The sequence below is a fragment of the Patagioenas fasciata genome, chromosome 7, assembly GCF_037038585.1.
Source record: "Patagioenas fasciata isolate bPatFas1 chromosome 7, bPatFas1.hap1, whole genome shotgun sequence".
NCBI classification, from domain to species: Eukaryota; Metazoa; Chordata; class Aves; order Columbiformes; family Columbidae; genus Patagioenas; species Patagioenas fasciata.
In genome coordinates this window covers 11,117,352-11,138,662 of record NC_092526.1, presented here as the reverse complement: position 1 = coordinate 11,138,662, position 21,311 = coordinate 11,117,352, and the positions used below count along the sequence as shown (strand labels likewise).

The 21,311-nt window shown below is 42.3% G+C and overlaps 1 protein-coding gene across 9 annotated transcripts in view; it reads left to right on the top strand.

Moving 5' to 3' along the window:
* The window catches only part of KALRN (kalirin RhoGEF kinase), a 505,770-nt gene that overhangs the window by 390,629 nt on the left and 93,830 nt on the right, over positions 1-21,311 (top strand). For 7 of the 9 annotated variants that reach the window (XM_065841448.2, XM_071810810.1, XM_071810805.1 and 4 more), the window contains exons 35-36: positions 14,573-14,602; positions 16,169-16,415. In XM_065841448.2, the coding sequence (XP_065697520.1) occupies positions 14,573-14,602; positions 16,169-16,415 (277 nt within the window). The other 2 variants (XM_071810811.1, XM_071810806.1) reach the window with 2 other exon arrangements.

Genomic DNA, 21,311 nt, shown 5'->3' with positions numbered 1-21,311 from the left:
CAGTGAGAATAGCAATGACAATCATAACTAAATTTGGCCCTCTGAATCTGGTTAATCTGGTGTTAGTGGCCCGAGCTGTAGGCCTGGGGTAAATTCTAGCAAAAAGCTAAGAAGTGTTCAGGGATTTGGGCCGGCCTTTTCCATCAGGGTTTTTTCATGTAAATTGCTGCAAATTAGACACACATAAAATTTATAATGTGTGGGAGCCTGTGCACAGAGATTTAGCTTCCTCAGTATTTACAGAACATAAAACAATCCTCCTTGTTTAAGGCTAGGATGAACATTTATGTCACATTAGGAAGGAAATCTTATTTCATTCTGCAGCTGCTATTTAAACAGTACGAGATCTCTTTTTAATCTTAGACAAAGTTCAAAATGAGATGTTTCAAACATCTGCTAACTATTATGGGCCGTGCCTGCTAGTGGAGGTAATAAAATATAGCCAAGAGGAGAATCAAATATCTTAATAGTGTTTTTGTTCATTGCTTCAGTGTTTGTCCTCTTTCAGTGTTATCTGTTCTCTTTTTTAGCATGGTAGCCAACATGCCTGCACAGAAGATTGTGCTGTGGGTGAGGTGAGTGGGATCACAGTGGGACGAGGAGGGTGACGCTCTCTATTTTAAGCTAGAGGAAAAACAACAAACAACTTGGCTTCTCTTTTCCAGAGCAGAGAGAAATCGAAATCAATCACAAAAACGCACCCTCTGTGCTACGTGCCAAAAACAAGATGGGTGGTTCTAGCAGAATATGGGAGAGAGGGCGTTTCGGTTTCCTCCAGAGGGGAGATAACAGATCAGCTTTCTCATTTGTCATGGAAACCTTTTGTCAACCCAGTAACAATGACGTCAAGGTGGCAGTGGCACGGAGACAGGGTTAGTTAATATAGTACACACCTGCTGAACTGCCAGAGGGGAAGGTATGTCAGCTTTTACATTTTCCATCCCTGATTCTAGACAACTGTGGGTGAAGGTTTAGAAAGTGTTATTTCAGTCCCAGGGCAGTTTTCCTGAGCTGCCACAGATCCATCCTTTGAGTAGGTGGTGTCGGAGCTTTCACTCACAAAGAAACCCAGCTAAGAGGCATTTGCTCAAGCAATGCCGTTCTGCACACCCTCCGATTTTGGGGTATCCTGTTGGAGGGTGGTGAGATCAGACTTGTACCTGAAAAGAAGAGCACGAAATTCCTTCTGTGTGTTTGCGTTGCTTGAGAGGAAAGGTTTTGCTAGCATTTACCGAACAAGATTTTTAGAAACACCACTATAAAAAGAGAAAACTGAACCTATATTTATTACACCACATCTATAGCTGTAGATGTGTAGCAATAAGCTGTAGCCCATTTTTGGAATGACTGTTTTTCTGCCCATTTTTACTGTAATACTTCTGCATTTAGTGTTGTTGACTGACAATGTTTTCTTTCTGAAAAGTGAGATTAGATCACTTTTTCACTGCATTCAGTGTTGCTTTTTTGACTACCGTCCCATTTCTAATAATTAAAAAATGCTCTGACAATTCCTTTGAAAATAAATTCCCTTCTTTTCAAAAGAAAAATGTGTTAGCAGGGAAAGCAGTCCATTTCTGCTGCACTGTTCAGGTTCACTAGCAAAATCATAGATTTTGTGTTTTCAGAAGACTTTCAATCAGTTAAAAGATTGTGCTGTGTTAATAGTTTCTGTTACCATGGCTGAAACATGGATTTATATTAGTTGCATTTTTGTCTATGGTAATATATGATCATTTAAATAACGTATGTCCTTGTTACTGCTGAACAATATACCTGAAACTAAATATTTCATATCATATAGTTTGTAAGAGGTCATGGATATGGATGATAATTCAAATGATACTGGGTTGCAAAGTGGAATTAAGGCTGAAAATAAAATGGCATAAGGTGATCAAAAAAGGAAAACAGAGTCAGGCAATGGAAATGACATTTACTATACAGATAGAAACCAACTCTAGTGGGGCTAGCAAGCTGTAAAAATCTTTGGAAGAGAGAACCATCTGTAATTTTCCAAATAGCCAGTGATTTAAGATAGGTGTTCAGCTGATAGCCCATGGCATCCTAAGGGAGAAGAATTATGTCAAATGTCTGATAAGTTTCAAGGAGGTAGAAAAAATAAAACTAGGTGATAAACATTTTGTTTTCTGTAGAAGATGAAATTGTCATTTTTATGAAAGAAATAAGGTTTAGCTACCTCAGTATTATTGCCGTTGTGGCGAGTATGTGTAAATAGTGTGGAAATATCTGTGAAGAACTGTAATTCTCTTTGGCTTCAGTTTGGAAAATGTTGTACACTCCTCTACGCTTTTTTTTAAACTTCTTTCTGGTGATTTCAGCCTGACAGAAAGATATTTGATGTGATCTGAAGTCTCTGTAGTGTAGTATCATGAATTTTCTTTGGGGACTTTGTGGCTGGTAGACAAGAAAAAGGTTTAGCGACATTTGTGAAATAAGACTTAAAGTTCTTACGACCACTGGAAATGGGATAGGGAAACCAAGACATGGCAAATCTATGGTCTAGTTTTGAAGGTGCTCCTTTTGCCTTCATCGTCAATATCCATGAGACACGACTGTGATCTCTGTAATGAAATTACCATGTGCTTGGTGTAACACAGAATAAACAAGAGGCTGAGTAATAGAAACAAGTCTTTTATTTCTCAGTGACCCCCATCTCTTTCTTCAGGCAAAAAATATCATCCCACCCATTAAAATGCTGCAGAATCATATGAACTAATGGTCTCACCAAAAAACTAAATGCTTCTCCACTTTTATTCCCTGCTTGTTTTGTCCTGATTGCAGGTACTCACATCAGTTCTGACTCATGAAAAAAATACCGTTTACAACTTAAATCCTATTGATTTTTACTGAGCTTGTGCATACATGTGGGAGCTCTACTGAATTAGTCCTGCAGTGGGTGCCTCTTGCATTAAATTCTGTACGTTCAGGGTGGGTCATGAAAGAGACATTTGTTAGTGTACTGAAATGGCCATTTGCCCCTCTGCTTTTCTTTTAAGCTTTCTCCATCAAACTGCCTCTTTGAATCCTGCAATTTAGAGATTTTTTGAAAAAGGAGAAAAATTTTGGCAAGAGCATTTTCCTGAATCCCCCAAGTTCCTCTGTTTTCTGCTGGTAATTTTCAGACTCTCTTTGTGTTTTTCCCACGTCTCAATGGTGCATATTATGAACAAAAATGTCTTTGATATAGGAAAGAGGTGAATTCATTTATCTGCACCTTGGATCAATCCAGACATTAGTTATGGTGCAATACGGAGCAATGTGATAAAGAGGCTTTTTTTGCTGGAGGGAAAGCAGGGAGAGTCGGAAAGAAGAGAAGGAAACAGTGTGGGCTGTGATAAGTTATGTACATGCTCTTACTAGGGTCACTACTTGCTAAGGCCTTGCGTGTGAACCCTGAGAAGGAAACAAAATTTCTACATTGTGTTTTCATACTTTTTTCAGAAATTCATAATTGAAAGTGCCCCTAGCTCGTTATTATAGTGTTAGGTGTGGTGATGCAATGCTAAAATCCCTTTTCATGCAGTAAAGGCTAAATTCATTCTCTTTTAGTTCAAGCACATTCTCCCTCCACTTACAACTCATTGTGGTAACCAGAGCATTTCAGCAGTATTTTCTTTAGAATGGGTAGGGGTTAATGAGGTTTGGACAGACAGCTCTGCTACTGCATTGCCTGGGGTAGCGGAAATTGCTTACTTAATATTTATCATTATCATTCTTGTCCAAAATGTGCTCACATTTTATGAAAGGAAACAGATGCTCATGCCAAAAATCTTACAGCATAGACGAAGAAAAAACGAATTAGTGAAATGAAATGTATTAAGGGGACATAATTCTGTGACTGGAAAAAGAGAGATTCAACTAAGGAAGTGTCCTGTTGGCTGTTCAGGTTAAGTAGGTGCAATTCATATAATTTACAAATACATGTATGGATGATAGACTGTGGCTGTTAAGAGTAATAGAAAATGGAGTTTAAGAAAAGGTTAATTTATTTCTTCATTCTGGGGTTCCCCAATATGCAGTTTGTGAAACTTATCTCACACAAGTTTTTGTACAGGAATTGCTCAGTTCCATTACAAGTGCTGATCAGCACTGAGGGCTGTTTATTGACCACTTAGTTACCACTACGAGTGTTCACCACCTTCCTTTGCCCACCCCCAGGCCCTCATTTTTGCCATCTGTGCTTTACTCTTGCCTCCACTTCGTGCACAGGCTCTGGTTGTCCCTCTCGTCTACATCTGGGATGCCACAAAATCCTTTGCTGTTCCAACTGAAGAAAGCAAATCAGATCTTCTGCCAAACTCTGTGGATTTACTGTCTTTCTGCAATAGGATTTCTTGCACAGTTTGTGTTTATTTCCCAGTCACTAGCAAAAACTCAAATGTAGCTCCCTTGAGCATATATCTTTATATCTGCCAATTAAGGATAAAAGAGAGATTTAGCCTAGGATTTTCAGAAGAAACCCAGAGGAAGTAAATGTTCAATTACACTGAACTTCACTGACTTCAGGCTCCGTCCTTCTGTGCCTCCAAAATCCCCAGCAGTAGTTCTCTGGTGGAGCTGCCCCGAACGCATCCTCCACATGGCTTTACAGACAGTAATATCTAACTTTAAGTGTACTTGGATATCATCCAGAAAAGTTTATACTCGCCTACCAAAATCTTTTGTTTATCCTGGACACTGTTGTATTTCATGTTGTCAAATACCCTGAGGATGTTTTAAACTCAGTTCATATCACCTTCCTGAGCATGTGTTGCATGCAAAAGAGAAATGTGTTTTTGGGGAACAAAAGAACACATGTATGAGTGTCATGGATAAACACAGACATCTGTCTTTGAAAACTGAGGCCTCTGTATTGATCAAACTGAGTCTAGCAGGAACAGAAACAAAGGTATTCATTCGGGAACCATTTGCACGTAACAGCGTTTGCACAGGGCAGGGTATTTTATTTGAAATGTCTTGAGTGAAAGATATTCAGCAGGAGCTGGCAATGTGGTTATCAATAGACCTTATTATTCTGCTCTTCCTTTGGTAAATGAACATAGCAAGTTCTTTCAGGCTCCCCTCAATCTACTACTTGTTTGTGCTGGACTTCATTGATCCATATTTAGCCCTCCCTGATAATGTGACATGACAGCAAATGTAAATGGCAAAGTCAATGAGCGTTTCCTTTCAGTTGAGACAAAGCGAGTCAGATAGACTATCAAACTCTTCAGATTTATATTCTTGTTTGAGATAGAATTTATTACCTTGTTAGAAACTAAAACAAAACACACACACAAAAAAAAGTTTGCAACCATTTTTTTGTTATTGTAGTTGAAAGAGATAAATTTTATGGGAGGAGTGTCCTCTAGGCATGTTCCAGCCAAGTCTGTCAAACAGAGAGGCCAAGAATTATAAAATTCAAAACCTGCAGCTGGTGGTTCCTTGGGGAGTCACATTACAGTAGTACAAGCAACAGTCTTTCATATGATTGCAGCCAAAGGCCTTTCAACGCTATTTTAGGTAAGCTGATCTGTGTGAAGGCCATTGTAATCTCTCGTGCTGCTCAGGTTTTAGGCGATATTTTTGTTTCATAATACTGTTTCTGTGTCCACTGCAAGCATCTGCTTAGATGTGCCAGGCTCGATTGGGCACCCTCTTACATCACTTAGCAAATGAGGTCACCTCAAGTAAATAGCAGTATTATGGAGAAGAGAATGAAAACCCCAGGATTTAGCTGTTAGGACTCAAGCTGAAAATGATGCAGCTATGCTGAAAAGGCTCAGTGGGTACAGTGGACAAGACAAGCAACAGGGAGGACTCAAACACAAATAATCATCTCCCTCAAGATCCCTTTTCCACAGTGCAAAACAGTGACTGCAGGTGTGGGTGAACAATAGTTCTACAAACTCCGCTGTTCAGAATAAGCATCGTTTCACGTGGAGTTCTATGCAGCCAATTTGCAGCTGCTTTTACATAGCGATGAATGGGAACACTGAGCTGGAACATATCGTTAGGATGAGACTTGAATGCCTGTAGTTTACTGGTTGTTATATTAGAAAAAACAGCCTGGGAGAGAGGGAGAAAGGGTTTGTGAGATTGCCTGGCTGTGGTCAGACTAACTGCAACCACTTCATCCAAAGAGGGTCCAGAGTCAACATTGCAGCCTCAGCCTCTTAAAATGTGATTTGAATTTCCCAGATGCATTCTTCCTCTCAACTGATGAAAATTCATGGACTGCCTTGGGTGTGATAGAAAGCAGCACTAGAGGGCCAGGCTGCGCTGAGCCCGGACACGTGCCCGGTACAACGCTGGGACAGGGGGATGCCCTCGGCCATCACACGTTCATTCAGCCTGAAGCCTTCCTGGCACCCAGCATGGTCTAACAGTCATGTCAGTAACATGCCCTGGTTTTTCTAGTATGTACCAAATCCCTTTGAAAATTCCCACTCTGCAGTGTGACACCTGCAAGGGGAAATGGAATAGGGAAACATGCCAGCTGGGACCAGGTCTTCTTTCGACAGCACTTACTGTCATCATTCCTCCTGATGCATTTTTTGTCATCTCAAGTCTGCATTTATGTTCTCTTAGACCAACCTGCTACTGAAAATCCTTAAAAGCAACTTATACAAATCCACCTTTAAGTTAAGTTTAGACCTAAGGCCCTGATTTATTCTAGCGATGGGACCTGGTGACCAAAATAACAAAGAAAAACAATAGCTATTAAATCTCTAAAAAGTAAACGAGTTGGAAAAGGAGAGGGATATCAAGGTAACCCCTCTAGTAGTGGCAGAGGGGAGTTAAACTTACATGGCCATACTGCTTAGACATAGTTTAAATAATCTCCTCCAATTAAAAATAAAGTCAACTTTATATAAAACATCTGTGAATTCAACAATTTGGGCAAAATAAACATCAGGGAATACTTTAAATCCCTCATCAGATTTCCGGTGTCTCTATTCAGATCCTTACCCATTCTGAGGAGCTAATATTCCTGAAGGAGGAGTGCTGTTGTTTTCTATGATGTTACCAAGTATCAGTGCAGGGTTTTGCATTTCTGTGTGCTGGGCTCCCCATCCATACTGCCTTCAGATATGCAGCCTCCCTTGCAAGGGTGTGTTTCAGGGGATCCCACAGCACCTCAGGCAGGTCAGCGAGGAAGGAGCAGCGCTGGAGCTGGGCTGAGACCATAGAGGCAGATGCTACATCAGCCCCGTGCACTGCTCTCACAGCAGTGCTGGGAGCTGAGCATCCATGTCCACTGGGGAAGGCATCTGTCTCATGTAATCAAGCTTATATGCATCTAAAACACAAGGGTACTTGGCCATTATATCTGGATCCTTGCACACTAACAGAGGTAAAGTACAAGACAATCCCTCTTCTGCCTTCATGCACTCACTTCTTACAGCAGAACCATAGCAGGTAAACATAGCTTTGAAGCAATCTACAACTGTTCATCTTGGAAATATCTGCTTTTTATATTTGACAAGGAGGGGGAGACCTGTTTCAGGTATTGTTCAAAATTATAACATTTTTTATAACTCCATTAAGAGTGTCACTGTGCAGACAGCAACATACCTGTCTAAAATTATCTAGATTATAAAGGAAATATAATCTGGGCATATGTGTACCAAGCAAATTTAATCCAGTGCACAAACTGAGATTCTTCTTGTTCTAAAGCATCCCTAAGGTGATCTTGTCCTTTTGCTCTGAGTATCATTTGCTTCCTTCTCAAGAGGACGTCTCCTGAGGTCTTTCCTCTGATTGTTGTGAGCCATTTTTCCTAATTCTTCAGGTAACTACTTTTATTTCAGTGTCATTTAAAAGCACAGGTACCTAATCAGGGCTCTCTAGGTCCTAGAGAACCTCCTAGCTGGAGGTTCTCTGCTGACAAACAAATAGTGGAGGTTATACCCAGGTGGGAACACTGAAGAGGGAACAAGGCTGCTGGAAAATGATTTCATTCCTTCCTTCTCAAAACTCTGCCCAGGACAGAACTCCCCAGTTAAAGACACATGTACACGGTCCCCACCCTTTGCAAGGGCTCGTGTGCTTGTCCCATTCTATGTCATTGTCTTTCTAAAACATTTATTGGATTTGAATTCTCTAATAGTATCTCTCCCATAGTGACAACTAGGTTTCTGTTTTAAACTCAACCTATGTAGACCTTTTACTGTGCACACTTTGCCTGTGTTGTCTGTACCTGAAGATGATTTACAAAGTTCCTGGCCAGAATACAGTATCAGATTTTATGTACTTGCTAGCAGTGTCTTGGGAATTGATGTCTGATGAATTATCTGTTGACTGAAACCCTTGACCTCCCAAGTCAAGATTTTCTGCTTTGCTCAGGCTATACTGGACATACAAAAGAAAGCAAGTAGTCAGTACTCCCTAATTTCAGTCTATTCTTGTGTTTTTATTAACCCTGGGTGAGCTTAGAACATCTTCTGGCTGCAAGAGACAGCAGGTCGGGGTTCACCTTGGAGGGTTTCAGCGATCTGTCTTTCTCACCCTTTGTAACACAGGCAGCAAAGGGGTTTGGAGCCAGTTGTGCTGGCTCTGTGTCACTGGGGAAACAGATTATGTCTGCTCCACTTTGTGCTTCTCTAGGAAAGCGAAAGGAATGGAATTTGGGTACCAGCTCCCTGAGCCAAATGCCATGAGAAAACCTTCAGCCTTATAGGATCAAACACAGACTGATGCTCTGATTCAGTTTGTTGGGTGAAGAAAAAAAAAAAGTCTGGTTGTCTTTATCTTCAAAGTATTTTTATAGTTGTATTTGCTATTTAATTTTGGTCAACTTTCGTTCTTACTTTCTGGGAAAAAAAGCCTCCAGAAATAATTCAGACAGCTCCATTTAAGCTGTTCTGCAGATGTCAGTATGTGTTGGAGTCCAAAATCCAGCACAATCAGGATACAGTCATTTAGTAGGGACTCCAGCAAGAGATGCTGGACAGGAAACATATATGCTATTTGAGACCATAACACCAGATTTCCTTTCTGTTAGCATATTTATGTGTCCCACATGCCATCTCTGTCTCTTCTTCCTGCTGTGGAACAACTTACTGTATCTTGATTTATAGAATGCTGCACATCCAGATGCTCTGTTATCTCCTTGCTGAGAAGAGCACAGTTGGTACATTTGGGCTACAGGGCTGTCACCATGATCCCAGCCATGTGTTTGACTAATTGTTTAAATAGAAAGAGAAGCTGTTGAAGCTTGAGCAGTGTTCCTCTTTGTTTGGTCAGACAAAACAAAAGTGGGAAGCAACTCCATCTTAATGGTAGAGAGGCCTGAGGACTCAGGAAGACTCAGAGATGAGCCAGGTATTCTCCACTGAATTTCTGATCCTGAACTCAGTCCGGAGCAATTCTGGTGCCCATAATAGGTTAATCCTGGTTCACCCCATAGCTCCTGAAATACAGTCTGTCCCCACAGAAGCACCTCCATGCTGGTGCAATGAAGCATTCACCAGACTTGCCAGAGGTCTCAGCTGAGCATCCTTTAGAGCTGCAGAGGGAAGAACGTGGGTGACTCAATGTTTGCGCCCCAAACAGTCTGTTACAAAGTAATAAAATTAAAGCCATTCTCTAGTGCGGAAATTCCTCAAAGGCTTCTTCTGAATTTGATCTCTTTCTCTAACCTCCAAGTAAAAAGAAAATCTCTACAAAATTACAGAAATTTTCACAAAGAACTCTGCAGGGGAGAAGATTTCACATACCTGTTCCCCAGCTGGTGTGACAGCTCCTGGATCTATCTCAGTGCAGACAGAATCAACGTCTGAGTGGTCTTATTCACCTTTTCTAATCTCTTGATAAGAATTCAAATCCCATTCTTCCTCCCACTGTCTTTCTCACCCTCTTGAAATAGGCTGTTTATGGTGACTAAATGCATCTCTCCAAAACTGGCTATCATCCAAAACCAGATGGGCAGAAAGCCTAAGAGCAACAGAAAACTAGCAATTTTTATTAGGATACAGTACTGCACCACACAGAATTCTTTGTTTAAACTAGCAGAGCTCTGTGTCCTATTGAATATATGTAAATAACTAGCTAGCGTGGATTTTTCCAATGATGTAGGCATATTTTAGAATACTTAAATACTCCGAGCAGCTCTTCTGACCCTGATAGATTCATTCTCCATTGCTAATTCTTTGAATGAAAATCAGATGTTGGCTTGAGATTTGTACTGCAGAGTAAACAACATGAAATACTACCTGAAATACAGTAATTTTTACATATAACCGCAGATGCTGTTCACTGCTGATTCTGTTTCTGAATATGATTTTGTGATTGAAAAATATACTGAAATTGAAATTGAAGGGAGATAAATAAGAAGAAACGCACAGCAATTTTAATAACAGAGTACACTGGATAATTTAATATAGTGAGTTGGACTGAGCATGGTTCTTTACATTGTATTCTGGTTTTAAATAGCTCAGTATTGCCTGAGAGGATGCTGGTGTGTTATGTACTGTCAGAGCAACTTTGGCAGTTGCCAGCCCTCAGTCTGATAGTCTATAGGCTTTGGCAAAGGTATGGGGATTCAAATACTGCACTGAGCCACAGGAACTGTTCAGATACCTGCAGCATCTGCTCCAGGGCTGGCTGAGAGGGGACGGCAGCACTAAAACCCTGGCTGTTGTCCTGCTCACAGGGACTCCCATGAGCACCAAACGAATTTCCCTGGCAGAACAGGTAGACAGGTTGTCTCTGTTATGCGCCTTCACATGTCACAGACAACGATGTGGTTTGCGAGCCTCTAAGAAGTTTAAGATCTTAATTATAAAAGGACTAAAACCTTAATTATGGTGTTGTGCCGCAGAAGGGAAAGCCAAGCACATCATTAATTCGCACCCTTGTAGAAACAAATAACTGCAATGCTGCTACATTTGCTGGGGTATTTATTCACTTATGCTGATACAATGGCCCTAGGGTCACTATTGCCAGTTCTCTGCCTGTCAGAGCTTGGGTTCATGTTTTAGAAACAGCATGAGATCCTTCATGATTTGCAGGATAAATAATTTAGTCACTCATTTAAGAAGTGTCCAAAGAATCCTTGAGATACCCATCTCCCAAATCCTAGCTTACCTCATTAGAGAGCTATTCATTCCCATTTTCTTTTCAATTGGAGTGGACTCAGTACTACTTAAGATCTGTTTTAGAGGGAAGGAAGGACAGCCTGTGACCTGATAAGTCTTTTCCATCTGCAGTATAATAATATGCTTGTGGTGTTCAGCCTTGCTTCCTCTGACTGCTGCTGTGTGGCTGAAAACTAAACAGCTGCAGCAGTGGCTGTGCACATGTACCATGGTTCAGAAAAGACTATCTCATGGTAATCCTGCACTAACTGGTACCTGCTGGTCCCTGGAGCAGCCTGGGTGCCCCACAGCAGGATGTGTCCGTGCCTGGGATCATTTTGATTGCTTGCACTTCACCTTCCCAAGGCTGATGGGCCTTAGCTGGATGTTCCCAGAAGCTCAAACAAGTCATGACAGAACTCATTCACCAGAGCCAGTGCTTGACATAAACTGCTTGCATTGGCACTCAGATGTTTGTGAGCAAAGTCCAGCGCTACAGAGGGCAGTTGTCAATCCCTGTGTGGCTGAGTCCTTGCCTGCACTGCTGAAACAGGGCAAGGCTCTATCATAGCTCAGGTTTGAGTGGCTGAGGGAGCTGGGGCTGTTCAGCCTGGAGAAAAGGAGGCTGAGGGGAGACCTTATCGCTGTCTACAACTACCTGAAAGGAGGTTGTAGCATGGAGGGGGTTGGTTTTTTCTCCCAAGTAGCAAGTGATAGGACAAGAGGAACTGGCCTCAAGTTGCGCCAGGGGAGGTTTAGATTGTATATTAGGAAAAATCTCTCCATGGAAAGGGCTGTCAGGCATTGGAACAGGCTGCCCAGGGAAGTGGTGGAGTCACCATTCGCGGAGGTGTTTAAAAGGCGTTTAGACAAGGTTCTTAGGGACACGGTTTAGTGCTGGAGTTAGGTTATGGCTGGACTTGATGATCCTGAGGGTCTCTTCCAACCAAAACAATTCTACAGTTCTATAAAACACTCTGATGAAAACACACACTGAATGCACAATGATGCTTTCTAGCACAGTCACGAGTGACCACAGAGGATGGGAGATGGTTTGCTGGTGCAGGCAGCATGGAGAAGGCTGGGGCTCCTGCCAGCTGCTCTCAGAACATACGGCTCATTTTCTCAGGACTGCTTGGGGTGCTCCTGCTTCCTCATTTGCGTTTAGCTATTTGCTTCTGCCATTTCCTTTTCTTCCTGATTTTAAGGCTTTTGCTTGCTGTGTGATTCATTAGATTTGTTCCTGTGTCAGATCTTTCAGTTATGCCTTGTACTCTGCGAAGACATGTTGCATTGTTATTTTATTTTAATGTCTTTCACCAATCTTGTCGTACCATACAAAGGTTAGACCACTGTCTGGGTTTTAAATGTATCTAGTCAGTGCGTTTTATCACAGGAATAATAAAAGTGAATGTTACATATTAAAATACGAAGCCATTTACCTGTGAAGTTCAACCTTAAAGGCATTCTCTATTTTCTTCCTCTTTCCAAACCAAATGCAATATGTATAGGAAACCAGCAACCCATTTGTATTCCAATTTGCATGCTTCCAGGTAGAGAGAAGCATGATGTACTTATCTGAGATTGGAAAGTTACTCTCTAAAAACAAATTAAGCAACTAATAGCTTGAGGGATCACTTCATAGGTGAAAGGATTTCAGTCATCAGGAATCAGATGTATTTGCATTATTCCTCAGTGGCTTACAAATTGTATACGTATTAGTATAATGTAAGCTTTCTAGAGAGATTACTTTGCTGTGGGTTAATTTGGTAAGTAAATGTTCTTTGTGGTGTGGTGGTATGTAAGACACAGAACAGTCATGGTAAATACTCGGAAGTTCTTGGGCAAAAAGGAGGAGTTTGTTTTCTGTTCTTTGTGGCCAGCACCTAAAAGTTCTCAGTGGGGCCGTACCTGAGCTGACTGCGTGCAGCTACCACCTGCACCTGTATAAGGATATTTGCTTAATTCCTCCTGCCAAGGAGGAGGGGTCTTTCCCTAAAAATGTATTATTTTAGCTCCAGCTCCTCCAGGGGTGAGTTGGAACATTGATGAAGCTATGGCCCGTGTTTCCATCCAGAGGATGCTGGAGGAGCAAGAGATGTAAATTCAGACAGCTTCAGGGAGCCGGGGGCAGTCAGCTCCCCCAGCCTCACATCAAAGGCAAGCTCTAAAGCTGAGGGGGAGAATATCTCCCCTGCTGAGGAACAGTTTGATCACACCAGGTGCTGAGCAGCTCCTAGAGGGGACAATTCCTTCCAGCTCTCATTATATTAGATCTCTATTTTTAATGAATCAGAGAAAAGAGGAGCTGGAGGCCAGGATGGTACGTGAGGGTCACAGAGCACACCTGCCTCCTCTGGGGTAACATTTACAGGTGTTGCCCTAATTGATGCATCTGTACCACAGAGTTTAGGTATTTGAGAAGGGATTGACAAAGGCCTGCCATAGACTGATTTCAGGTTATCTGCCCCTCAGTGTGGAGAGCAGGGAGTGAGGAACTGCTTAGAGTGGCACTTCCCAGGTCGGAGCTCCCCGGGATGTGCCTTGTTAGTCCCAAACTCTCCCAAGTGTTGTCTTCATTAGGCTTTTTCTTTGGAATATTTCAGGACTATTTGACCTTTCCTGCTTAAGCAACAAAAATGACTTTTTAAAAATCAATCTGAACCATCTGAAGAATTTTTTTTAATATTCTGGAACATTCTCACTGGGAATGATGTGTCTTGGGATCCTGTCTGAACCAGTTCCTTCATCCCCAGGCCCCGCACATGATATCTAGATAAGCACTTTGAGAACAAGTGAGAGTTAATTCTTTACAGCAAATCAGCTTGCTGTCTGATGGCAAACACGGACACCTAGTGGTATTTGAGTGCAGAGCATGGAGATGCTTTAAATTTACCTCCGGGAAAGTAGATACAGCAGAATATTTGCTCACATGTTTTCCCCTAAAAGAAGGAGAGAATTTATTATTTTCAGAGAACATATAATAGATAGCATAATGTATGGGATAGAAAATTTACTTAGCAAGGAGTAGTGGAAGAGTTAGTGGAAATTGATCACATTGGTAAGATTTGTCAGTGTATTTACCAGGAAGTGACTGTGTTTCTTGTTGTGTCTTACATATCTTACACCACATCAGATACCATATTGGATCAGAAATATTTTCTACACCTCAAATTAGTCCATAACAAAGAAACCTCAGCAAATATTATAGCAGTGTTTTATTCTTCCCGTACCTGTAAATGTTCGCACTCCAGTTATGGGGAGGTTGTGTCAGTGTGATGAATGGTGGGTTTGCTGATGAACTGCATAGCTGGTGCTAAAGTGATCTCTCGTGTGTTTTCATCAACCCACTGAGCTCTTTCTGACAGGATTAATGCGAGTACTTTGTCTGAATGGCCTCAAACAGCTGCCATGGTCTGTTTTGTTTGGTTTTTTTCTATTTATTTACAAATGATCTTTCAGAGAAATATTTCCTTCTTCTTCCCCAAATCTAGCATTTCGTCTACGGCAGAGACACAGGACAGGTGAGAACCAGTCCTTGTCCACTGACCCCTTTCTGTAATTGTAATTATCACCCCTGTGAATGGGATTTCTTTCACATCTACATTGGACACACAAACCCCTGTGCCACTGAGTGGGGAGACAGGCTGTTCCCGTGGGAGTGAGTGTGCATTCAGGGCTGCTTGGGCTAAAATAAGGGATTCTGAGATTGTCCCAACTGAAGAGTGAGGTCTGTAGACATGAGTGTGGCCTCCTCAAGGGCTCCCCCATTCAAGCTTATGAGCAGATACCAGTTCTCATTGATTTCACAGAGATACTCAGCATTTTACAAGATTTATCCCAATTCAGTTTGATTTACAAGTAGTTCCTTTAAAAACCTTTTATAATATGCTTTGTTTTAGCTTCATATGCTATGAAAGTGAGGTTTATGGTATTATACTTGTTTGAATCAGATTGTGTACTATTCTCATCTTAATAACTTTTTAATCAGTGGACTAATTTCAGTCAAATTTGACTAATAAGAACCTCAAAGATTCCCACGTGTTTCAGAGATGCAGGCAGCATGTAGAGGAGAAAGACCCACACGAGGGCCCCTAACGACAGGGCACACAGCAAGAAATCCACACTGAAGAGGAGCACTGAGAGAACGGAGCACCAGAAAAGCCTAGATTCATGCTCACACCTTTGCAGGCTCCAGAGATCCAAATTTGTAAGAAAAAGCTTCGTTAGCTCTGCGCCTTGTGCAGTAGCTTCTTCTGTTTTATTCTGCTGTACATACAAGCACTTATGTATCCGGTTTCTGCTTATATAGAGACTATAATTAAACAGAGACCAGTGGTGTTCATCAAGAGTCACAGGGTGTGAGGCTGAAAGAAAGCAGCAGGTTGCCAGCACTTAGTACGGAAGCAAGACGATACTTTTATTCTTAGTTACAAACCCTGGAAGTCAGCATATAATCAATCACTCTACGTTTATAAATTCACACCTCTGCTTTCCATCAGAGAGCATGGGAGGAGCTTTTCTGCTCTGCCCAGTCAGGATTCCCTAGTCTCCCAAGAGGTCTCTAGAGCAAGTGTGGTAAGATGAGGCCATATTTCTTGCCTTGCAAAAACATTGTGGCTGTATCCTCACTACACCAGTGGCATGTGGGAATGTGTCTAGTTCACGCTGTAGAGGGGTGAGCTGGAATTTGTCCTGCCACGAGGCACAGCACCAAGGCAGCCTGGGCTATTGACAGTCCAGAAAGTCACCCGAGAAACTAAAGCAACAAAAAAGTAAGGTTTCTGGTGGACACCCACAGCTAGAAGATTCACAGCTAGAAAACTCACCCACAGCTAGCATTCAAAAGTTAACTGGGTGGGTAGCTTTGATTTCTCACTTCAGTCCATCAGAATCAGTAAGAAGTAAAGGAAACCAGGGCCACAACATGTTGAACTTTGACAAAAGAAATCATTAACTTGGCTTCTGAGTAACACAAATCCTGTCTTTGCCAGTGTAAATATGATGCAAAGATGATTGCCTTCATCCTGCCCTCTCTAACTTCTATTCCTGCTCTTTTATTTTTTTTCCCTCCTGTTGAACCTGGGCAGTTGTCTGGAGGGTGTGAACTAACCGTGGTGCTCCAGGACTTCACAGCGGGCCACAGCAGCGAGCTGAGCATTCAGGTGGGGCAGACAGTGGAGCTGCTGGAGAGGCCAAGCGAAAGACCGGGCTGGTGTTTGGTCCGGACCACAGATCGGAGCCCACCCCAGGAGGGTCTGGTCCCCAGCAGTGCTCTCTGCATTTCCCATTCCCGCAGCAGCGTGGAGATGGATTGCTTCTTCCCTTCAGGAAAAGGTAGGCAACAGTCCGGCAGGTTTAACTCTATCTCAGATTTCGCTTTTTGTATCACGTAAGTGCAAAGCTGCTTGGGCTGCTCTTGCAGTCATTGTGGGTAAAAGGCTGTTTAGTTGTCAGCGAGTTTTGTTTCCAGATCTCTGTGAATCGGCACTGCACTAGCCTAACTCCATTTCCATGTATCAATGTTGTATGTGTGTGTCTTTTGCTGTGTGGCAATCATTATTGTCTCGAGACACTGGACAAAAATAGCACCTTTAAACAACAAAGGGACTCTTTTCCATGCCTAAAAGCCTAGAGGGAAGGAAAGTCATGTTGTGTGTACACCCAGGATGCCCCAAATTGTGGATATGTTATTTTATGAGTGCCACAGTGCACACTAGTACACAGTTGTTTAGTATATCCCTGCTGCCGGTGTATTATTGAAAACAAGCCACCAGTGAGTACTGTTACCCTCTATTGACTCATGAACTGAGACATTGTGTGTAATGGCACAGTACAGTGGGGAAAGAATCCTTCACAACCAGTGTGCAACAAAACACATCCCTGGTATTATCCTGAGAGCTTGGGGTTCACCTGCAATGAATGGTGAAATATTGTTTGTCTCTGTGGTGTCTGTGGCCTATTTACTTGGTGTTCTGTTCTGAGCAATGTGTGTCTTGTATATAGCATCCATGCAACCAGGTATAGGAGACACTCTAGAGTGATAGACCAGAACTGGTTGGGTTCAGTGTGGCCACAGCAGGTTCCCTTTTGGCTGTGCCCTCACTTTTGGCCTTGCACAATGCAAGTAAGGTCCAGGGAGGAAAGGTTCCTGTCATCCCACTCCTGACTTCAGGCCTGTAATCTGAACTGACTTTTTAAAGTTTTTTTCCTTCTGTATTAAGGGAAATAGAATTTGATCCGTTCTTGTTTGAGCAAATTAAGCTTGGTGGTTTTGTTTGTTTTGAGAAAAAGCATTGAATCCAGGCTGTAGTCTGTTCTTGCTCCCTGCTTGCACTCCCACTGCAGAGGCTGGGAGTGGGGAACACTGTCTGATCCAAACCTGGGGGAGGAGAGCTTGGCTATTCCTCTCAGATTTGATCCCCTCAGCAGATCTTTGTTGGCTGGGTGCTTCCCCTTGCCTTGCTTTGCAAGAGGGAGGAGGTGAAGTCAGCGCTGGCTGTCAGCTCTGTCTGCGGTACAAACTCCAAATGTATCACGCGCTCCTTAGACCCATGGCCGCCGCTCCTCCCTGCTGCACACCCAGGCCCTGCCCTGCTCCTGCTGCTGCAGGAGCCTCTCCTGGTCCTCAGCTGTTCCTTGAGAAGCACTGCAGTTGCCTACATGCAAATTAAATCTGTGAATAAACAGAAAAGTAAAGCTGAAAATCAATCTGGTCTGCGTAAGAGCAGTCACCGCCTGGTGTGACTCATAGGAAAGCAGAGATATGTCTGCTGGGTGCATTGTCCAGCATTTGGGCTTGGGTCCTCTGCTGAAGGACACTGTAGGACACCACTCACACTTTGGTAGGTTGTAGAGCTTTCCCTCAAATGAAACAGAACTAAAAATTGCAGGACTAAACTGTGGAAAGTGAGGTGCAGGGGCTGAGGGCTGGTAGGGGACATGGGGACCCTGCTTCTGGCATGATTGTGTGAGCTTCGGGGCACAATTGGACCCCAGGTGGGGTGTGACAGGCACAGTGCCAGGCTGCGCATGGTAGACCACAGCTGACTGATGCCTGGGTCAGCACAGCACCGAGCCTGCGCTAGCACGCTGTGCGGCAAGTTAGTTCATGCAGCACCCTGTGACCACTTTCAGGTCAGAGCTGGCTCGTGTCCCATCATCTCCAGGCAGGTGCAGAGTGAGTTTGCGGCCAGCTGGTTCCAGCAATGTATTCATGGCCTTTATTTCCTGATGTCTCTTTCCCCCTCGGCCTCATTTTCTTCCTGCACATACTAAAGCTTTATCAGGGAGCCTCAGTGTTAATGGGATATCCAGAAGTGCTGCTAGAAATAATAAAAATAACCACCAATCCACAATTTTGGCCAGAGTACAGCAAATAGGTTCTGTGTCGAATCAGTTTTCCCTCTATTAGGAAAACAGGAAATCATTTAAACTGAATGAACAGATGCTGGAAATAAAGAACGAGGGGTAAGTTTAAAGGGGAAAATGCAGTAGTCACTGGAAAAGCCTGCTGGTCTCATGAGAAGCTGAAAGGATGAGCATGATAAATAGTTTCTGACTATTCAGATTCTTGTCCTTCTCTGTTTCCAGTAGCTTTAGGTATGGGTTGGACTGGGAATCCCTTGGTCAAGGCTTCCAAACTTTCTGGCTTTTCTCTACAACCCAGAACAAATACTGGCACACTTTATAATATACATGCATCAAATGGTGTCTCCTGTCTTTTTCAAGTATGTAAACATTCACAGTTGCAGAAGAGCAGGTTAATAGCTGAATGTAGTTTGCAGTTACCAAGACACATAATTCTTTGTTTTTGCAAGCACTGTAATTTCAAGAACAGAAAGTATTATACTCAAAACTTAACATTTCTAATAATAGAATTTGCCATCTATGATAGAAATACACAGAGTTTTGACAAGAATTAAAACATAGTTACATCTGCTTAGTGGGAAATGGCAAATTACTGTGTTTGGCCCTGTTATAAGTTATGGTGGACTATAAATGTAAAACATGTGGCTCACAGAAGCTACCTACCAGCCTTAAAATGAAAGAGAAAAATAAGTAATACGTCAGCCAACACCTAAGCAGACAAAGGCTTGAAAGATCTGGTAGGATCACCAGAACATTTTGTACAATATCAATGCAAGTCCTCATCAAACAAAAAAATAAGGCTTTTTAAACAGCCTCACTGAAAGCCACTGGAAATGCAAAACCAAACTTCACAACTGAGCGTGGGCTCTGGCTCATCCTCATTTTTTTAAACTATTCTTTTAAAAAAAGGTAAAGAATTAACATACAATATTGCACAAGGAACAACATGGTGTGAATATAAGAGAACAAACACAAAAGAGAACACTTTCTACCTTTTGTAATGAAATATCTTTACAGATTTCTCCTATTGTTGGTCAGTAAAAGTGCAGAGACTTTCAGCACTGCTCTGCCTGTTGGCTGTGTTCCTTTGGAGGACACACATTTGATTTTTTCATAACTTGACTACAGCTCAGAGCCCAAAGGTAGTTCTGCCTGTCCTTCCTTTCCTATGACCTGAGGGTGTTTGCAATTACCCTCTGTAAAAAGGCAAACAAGTTTCAGGGATTCACCTTTTGCAAGTGATTTACAGATGACTGAGTGAAAGGAACTTGTCTGTAGTCTCTGTTACTGTATTCAACAATTTTTGGGATTATTTTTGGTTTCTGACTAGCTTTCCTAGGAAATAAAAAGAAAGACCTGTGACACTAGGAATAAACCTCTGTTTGAACTGTCCCACCTGGCTAATTACAGGAAAACTATGACATTTATTCCTATCTCTTTTACCCTATAATTGAGCTCTAAGGTATTAAGCTATGAATTTCAAATTAAGAGAGAAATCCACATGGATGGAAAGCAACTTAATGACCTAGCCAATATCCATTAAGCAGACTGCGACAACCGTATTCCTGGTGTCAGCCTGTCAGCTTTGACTGAGTGATTCCAAATTTGAATTTGGACCATGAAACATTTAGGTGAAGTCTTGATCTTAAAACTCCTATGACGCCTCACCCAGCATTTTTCTTGTAACATTGAAGTAATTCAAAGAGTCAGAGTCTAGTGCTTGCAGTAATTTTAAGCACTCTCCATCAGCAAAGGAAAAAGAAAGCGTTAAAAAACCATAGGATTTTATGGCACTTGTTTTGAATTGATGATATGCAAAGGGATCCCGTTCAGGGCCCCAAACCAGATCCTGCCCACAGGATACTTGTATCTGGTGCGTATCTCTGGAGGAGATGAGGAATATATTTTTTCAAGATGCTATGCAAACATCTTGCTGTGCAGGCAGATGGCCACTTAACAGCGGGGCTTTGGTAGCAGTGGTGGGTCCTTTTAACAGAGCAAACTGAGAAACAGTTGGGTCTCTTCCAGCTGAAGAAGTAACATACGTCTCGCAAGGTGTATGTTTGCAGGGTGAACATCTTGCCTGCGCCTCCCAACTGGGTCACATCGGCCCTAGTGCGGCAGCTGGGAGAGCACCAGACTTTGGGCAGGAGGGACAAGAGTCTTGGTTGCTGCTCAGGTGATATCCTGGACATTTAGGGGGTCACCTACTTCATCCTACAGCCAGAGAGCACCTGTGGCTGGTAGGTGTGATGGCAGGCTGGGCAGTGACAAAAAGAAGCAGAAAAAGGATTTAGCAAAGCTGGTGAGAAGAAGAGTGGTATCAATGAAAAAGAGGTCACACTGAGACCTCGATTTTTGTGACCACTCTTTGTGGGAAAGAGCAGATCATTTAATGGATTAGTGTGCAAAGCTGGTGAGGCTAATCCAGTCCTGTTGGGGTTGGAAATCGCTTTTGTCCAGTTCCTGATCTCAGAAGAGTGATCCATGTAGGGAAAAGCATAATTGTTTCTTCCCATGTCTCTGTTTTTAAGAACATCTTGGATTTTAGTGGGGGAAAAGAGTCTAGGCTGCTTTTATTGTGTCTCTGTTCCTGTTGAGCATTAAATTGCAATCTACATTGGCTCATGCGTTTTCTCTATTGTGTTTTAAACAATCTCTGTTGTGAAACATATTTGATGGTAATGATTCCTGATATCCCAGGGGAGATATGTGAGGACAATTCAGAAGTTTTAGTGCACTGCATTAAACCTTCAGTCACCCTTGTAGAGGCTAAGAATTTGTTTTTGTTTTCAAAAGTCTTAATTAAGAGCAGTCGATTAAAATGTTTGTGAGGCTCTGAACTAAAGGAAACATTTCATT